This window comes from Hypomesus transpacificus, chromosome 23 (genome assembly GCF_021917145.1).
Source record: "Hypomesus transpacificus isolate Combined female chromosome 23, fHypTra1, whole genome shotgun sequence".
NCBI classification, from domain to species: Eukaryota; Metazoa; Chordata; class Actinopteri; order Osmeriformes; family Osmeridae; genus Hypomesus; species Hypomesus transpacificus.
In genome coordinates this window covers 20,996,209-21,002,284 of record NC_061082.1, presented here as the reverse complement: position 1 = coordinate 21,002,284, position 6,076 = coordinate 20,996,209, and the positions used below count along the sequence as shown (strand labels likewise).

General features: G+C 42.9%; 1 protein-coding gene across 3 annotated transcripts in view; it reads right to left on the bottom strand.

Annotated features, from left to right (window-relative positions):
- Window positions 1–5,584, bottom strand: part of kcnj3a (potassium inwardly rectifying channel subfamily J member 3a) — a 21,864-nt gene extending 16,280 nt beyond the window's left edge. Inside the window, exons 1-3 of one of the 3 annotated variants that reach the window (XM_047047330.1) lie at window positions 5,265–5,584; window positions 4,072–4,278; window positions 3,243–3,459 (exon numbers count right to left, since the gene is read on the bottom strand). In XM_047047330.1, coding sequence (XP_046903286.1) covers window positions 3,243–3,459; window positions 4,072–4,236 — 382 coding nt within the window. In that variant the 5' untranslated portion in view covers window positions 4,237–4,278; window positions 5,265–5,584. Of the gene's footprint in view, window positions 1–823; window positions 1,293–3,242; window positions 3,460–4,071 lie in introns of those variants that run through there. The other 2 variants (XM_047047329.1, XM_047047327.1) reach the window with 2 other exon arrangements.
- Between the last annotated feature and the right edge of the window lie 492 nt (window positions 5,585–6,076).

Below are 6,076 nucleotides of genomic sequence, written 5' to 3'. Positions count from 1 at the left end.
ATCCATTCAAAGTCAGCTCACCATGAAATTAAAATCCTCCAAGTTTATCTTGAAACAGAGCTTCGACTTTCAGCTTTTTCTCAAATCTCCAAGGTAGGGTCGGCATGTAGGTCTAAGCAGCACATGACTTGTTAAGGGACAGAACGTAATTTGCAAGTTATTCAAACCACGGTGTCAATAAAGCAACTGCAATCTGTGCAATTTAGCGTCAGCAACAATGACTTTCAGAATGCTTCTGTGATTCTGTGATTTTATACAGAATGTCTTACATTTCATGTTACAAAATGTCATCATTTGACAGATGATTTGCAGACGACCATCCAAATATTGTCACAAAATATCCACTGAGACAAAACACACAAAACACCCACCATGAACCAGTTTGTTCAGATCAATAATACCATCCAATAATATCCAACACTGAACGACTGGATGAATCTTAGATTATTTTGGAGGATGTTTGTGGGACTGGCCTGAAGAAATGTAATAAATGACAGCAAGGCAACAAGACAGCAAGACAGGAAGACAGGAAGACAGGAAGACAGCAAGATAGCAAGACAACAAGACAGCAAGACAGCAAGACAGCAAGACAGCAAGACAGCAAGACAACAATACAGCAAGACAACAAGACAGCAAGACAGCAAGACAGGAAGACGGCAAGACAACAAGACAACAAGACAGCAAGACAGCAAGACAACAATACAGCAAGACAACAAGACAGCAAGACAGGAAGACGGCAAGACAACAAGACAACAAAACAGCAAGACAGCAAGACAGCAAGACAGCAAGACAGCAAGACAGCAAGACAACAAGACAGCAAGACAGCAAGACAGCAAGACAGCAAGACAGCAAGACAACAATACAGCAAGACAGCAAGACAGCGTTGTCTTCCAACAACAAAGTGATTTAGAACGATCCATCATGGCTGTACACAATAATACAATCTCCAGTGTTGCAGTGTGAGTCACTTCACATTTTCGTTGGCTTTCTATGGGCTGCAGTACAGACACTACATACAAATCTCTTATTTAATGTGAAGAATCTTACAGTCTTACAGTAGTCAGCAGTGAAGCCTTAGCATGAATATGTTAGCATCCTTCTGTTCTTGACTGTTGATCACCTGTTCCCAGAACGCCTCCACGGTCTCTCTACTCGCCTCCATCTTGTTTCAACAGACGCTACTCTGACTGTGGACCAGATCCAGGGACCAGCCCATCAGTCTTTCATCTGAAGCCCTGGACACCAGTCCTCTATGTCTGCTGGTGTGTGCTCTACAGATTGTTTGTTTTTCCCTGTGACATAAAGAAGAAGCCGAATCTAAGTTTAGGTGCGGTGCCGCAATCCTGAACACTCAAGGAGCTGTTGCCATGGAAACAGAGTTACACAGGGGCCAGGAACGAAAGTGTCAGAGGATATATACTTTGGCAGTTTTGAACCACATACAGTGTTGTTCAACCCTGGCAGCTCATCCTGTTACCTCAGAGAACACACGCGTCACTCACGCAGAAAGTTGGGGACGGCGGTCAGACTAAGCATCTAAGCAATCTCATGTCTGCTTCTTATCCTTACAATTACATTATGCTTATTACACTACCTTACATTGTGTTCCGACTCAAAGCCTTTTTTGAATTTCCTAATCCTATCACAATGATGTATTCCGTCTCTCAATTTCTTTAGTCCCATTTAGTTCCTTTTGTACTGTTCCAAGTGATAAGACTGTACTGAAACAGCTTTACCAGCGGTGAAACCCTCTGTCAGTTGGCCCTGCCCGTCACCCTCTGTCAGGTTGGCCCTGTCCGTCAGCCTCTGAGCATAACTGAACTGTGTGCAGAAGCTTGCTCCTTCACACCTCTCACACCACAACCCTGGAGTAACAGAACCAGCCAACCACTCATATCATAACCCATTGACATTTCTGCACACTATTTAAGACAGCATCAATTAGTAAACACTCATGCATAATATATTCAGCTGTGTTTTAATTGGTGTGAGTGTCGATGCGGGGGTCAGGTGTAAGCCCCCTGTGCCAGGGCTCCAGGTGAGGGGGGGTGCTGCTCTACTTAACCAGACTACAGAAGCCTCCGACCTCTCACCTCTCTTGATCGGTTTTTTAACATTCACACTAGTTCCTTTCACAGCAGAGTTCATTACAGACGTTGCTTCACTTTGCAAGTTAGGACCTGTGATTGCGTGAGGCAGTAACACCAATAATATTAGTTGATCATTATCATTTAGTATTTTAGGCATGCACTGGTATGTCATATGCTGGATGCTGGGTTAGTGTACTGTAGTGTTGCATGAAAATGCTTTGTTATGTAGTTTACACATGTTGTATGGCTTTGGCCTGAAAACTGGTTTAAAATGGGTATTTACGGTACATACGTTTTATACAACTATATATTTCTTCTTTGTGAGTATCACAAACGATAACTTTCAGTATTAACAAGAAGGAACCATTTGTTGTGTGGCAGCAGTGTGTTCCGTAGCGTTGGTAGGGCTATGCCATCACTATGGTAAACACTTCCCTCAGCACTTTGAACTGTGTTAATAATCTGTTAGCAAATTATCAGTTGTAGATCACATACAATGGAGAATTTCCCTACAGGCGTAACTGTTCTCTTTAAATTAGCTTTCCCAATTTTACTAATGAAATAATACTCTCAAAGTAGAGCAGCAGTTTGTTTGAAATGTTTACTTCCCCAAGAAAAGCTACTTGTTTTGGACTGTACAGTATGTATTACTACAGTATTACTACAGTCTTACTACAGTATTACTACAGTATTACTACAGCCTGAATGTAGGTACTACTGGCTGGTCCAAAACCAAACAGCAAACAACAGTTTGTTTAAGGGTTTTCTAAACCCTCTTCACTGAAGAGGACACATTCATATTTTGAACACGTTCCACATTCAGTTACATCAAATCAATGATATATGATTTATAAACCTCCAGTAGCCCTCTGTAGCACAAATGTACATGTTTACAAGAATCAAAGATCAATAGAATGTAATCAATTTGTCATCCACTAACATCCAAAGGTCAATGAAAAGGCCATTTGGTGTTGACCACTAACTGTAAACATCTTAAAATGACTACTGAGAGCTCAAAAATGATTTGCAGTTTCCTATGCTCCTTGAGCTTCACCGTTGAACAAATGTTGGCAATTAAAATTGATGAAGGAATCAGGCCTTCCGTTTAAAACTAAAATAGATTAAAAAAGGAATGTATTTATATTTACTCACCAGTAGTTTCCACTATTCCTTCCAATATCACCACAATCTCAAACTGTTCCGTTTGCATGGACCTTTGGGAGAGTTCGTAGAATGGGCTTTTGGTGTCAATCACATGGCAGATAGTGAGTGGGGAGACGAGAAAGAGCTGGTCTGCCCCTGTGCTGAAGCCCACGTCCAGTTCCAACTGATCCAGCGGAAGAAACTCGCCTTCGGGCGTCTGACGAGACTGTAGAAGCGTGCAGAAAGTTGGGGGGGAGAGAGAACGCTTTAACAGCAACTCAGCAAGACATTCTGACAGGCATTCACATTTTGTAAGCAATCAAAGAGATCAATCACCAACAAGTAGACAGAGTAAGGACATCGAATGGAGAGGCCAATTCATAAACTATAGCCTATATTAAAGCAGAATCCTGATCAAGTTCATTGACCTAAACATCATACCCAGGTTATCAATTAAACAGTTTGATAAAGCATAGATGCTTGAACTGCATTTTGGAACTTTGAAGCTGGGATTGTTATTTAGCTGAGGAGGGTTATAAAAAAGACTGGGTAACAGAACTGTCAAAATGCATTTCATTGTTTTACTTCATCATTTTAATTGTGACATCATCTAAATGTGAAAAACCTAACTCAGTGTGATTATAGGATATAATTGAACGGGCCTAAAATCAATTTCCTGTCCCCAACCCAGCTAAATTGTGAGCTAATGTTTAATTGTGGACAAACGTTTAATTGTCCCTTAAGCAAAAAGCAAACAGTAAATCGTGATTATACTGTCTGATCTATGCGTAATACGCAAATAATGCCTCTGCATGAGTGCAAAGGTGGTGACACTTACTTTCAGCAATTTGCAGCGGATCTGTGCCGAGACCATGTGGCTATTACGCAGGTTTCCGACCCTGAACATGAGGGTCAGCTTTCCATCTCTCATAGAAATGGCTGCATGCTCACTAAACATCAAAGTCTCTGCCCGTTTTTTGGGTTGGGACATTTTAATGAACATACAACCAATCAAAAAGGCGTCCACGATGGATCCCAGGATTGACTGGAAAAGAAATAGAATGATTCCCTCAGGACATTTGTCCGTGATATACCTATAACCATATCCTATTGTAGCTTCGGTTTCAATGAAGAATAAAAACGCCGAGGGAAAGTTGTAGACATTGGCCACACATGGTGTATATTTATCATCATGTCCAACGCGGTTCAGGTCTCCTCTGATGTATGCAATGACCCACCACATGAAAGCCATGAAGAGCCATGCCACTGTGTAGGTGAGGATGAAAATAAATAAATTCCATCGCCATTTCAAATCTACGAGCGTGGTGAATAAGTCTGAGAGATATCTACTGGTTTCTCCACCCAGGTTACCATGCTGGACGTTACATCGACCGTTCTTGTCCACAAAACGTTGTCTTTTCTTCTTCTTCTCTGGTGCTGGCTGGTTGAATCCAGACCCACTTGATGAGGTGGTCACTACCTGATAATCGTCCCCAAATTTCTTTCGAAGTGCAGACATACTACGATGACAGCAGCGAAAGAAGTAGTCGGAAGGATTCAATGCGAGTCTTTTTCGGCACCGGACCTTGTTGTAGGCTACTTGCTGCTTATGCTGTGCGCAATACCTCGGAATTGGAAATAAAGCAAGAAAAGTGCGTTGTCTGTTTCGAACTAATCACGCACCGTCCCGTCTCTCCACATGCTGCTGTTCAAACAATCCAAAGCCATGAAATATGACGAACAATATAACCTATGTCACGACACCTCCGACAAAGTAGTACCCTATGAGGACGCACGGGATGAGCTGTCCAAAGACCACAGTCGCATTCTAGGTTTTGAACGCGGTTTATTCTTTGGTGCGTCGCTGATTACTCATTACCCCTCCAGGTCCCAGCAATGCAATTACTTCAGCTGTGTTCTTCTCTTGGTTTAAACATTAGAATATAAGTTCAAACTATTTCAACACCCCATCAAGCCTCAAAATATGTTTGCGTATTTAAATTATTGTTAGTTATTACGGCGCTTACATACAAGAGAAACGGGTCCGCGCGCACATCCGCGTTGGATTTGGACACGATCCGGTTCCCAAAGCCCCGCGCTGTGTTCTTCTGTGCACACATAGGCTCTGCATTCAGTTTAATGGCAATACAATATGGATTCGGTTTAGAATGTACGATCCACTCATAGCTTTGAAGCACCGCGCTTCGATGCTGTCTCGTCTGGCACTGTTTTAGTTTTTTTACGGAAATATCGAGGACGTTCTCGTAATAAGGTATTAAGATCAGACGGACGCTCCCTCGCTCGTTCTTTCCCTCGATTTTCACCGTACGGCTCCTGCGCACTTGTATGCAATCATGCGCTCACTATTGCCTAGTGGCAGCTTAGGCAATACTACAAAGGCATACATTTTGGAGAAGGGGGGGGTAGGAGATTAGGGTACATTTGACAGAATTAACTAGAGTATGCCAAGAAAACACGGATACTTTACATTATGCGATAGTAAATATGAATAAATAAGAGTTTATTGAAGTAAACAATTAGGGTTAGCTTGACAAGGACTCTGCTTTTCAATACTCTGGGCCACCTGGAGAACGAGACCGCCACCGCCTCCAAACCCTCCACTACATCTGCTCCACCCCCTCCACTACATCTGCTTCACCCCCTCCACTACATCTGCTCCACCCCCTCCACTACATCTGCTCCACCCCCTCCACTGCATCTGCTCCACCACATCGGCTCCACCCCCTCCACTACATCTGCTCCACCCCCTCTAATACATCTGCTCCACCCCCTCTACTACATCTGCTCCACCCCCTCCACTGCATCTGCTCCACCCCCTCCAC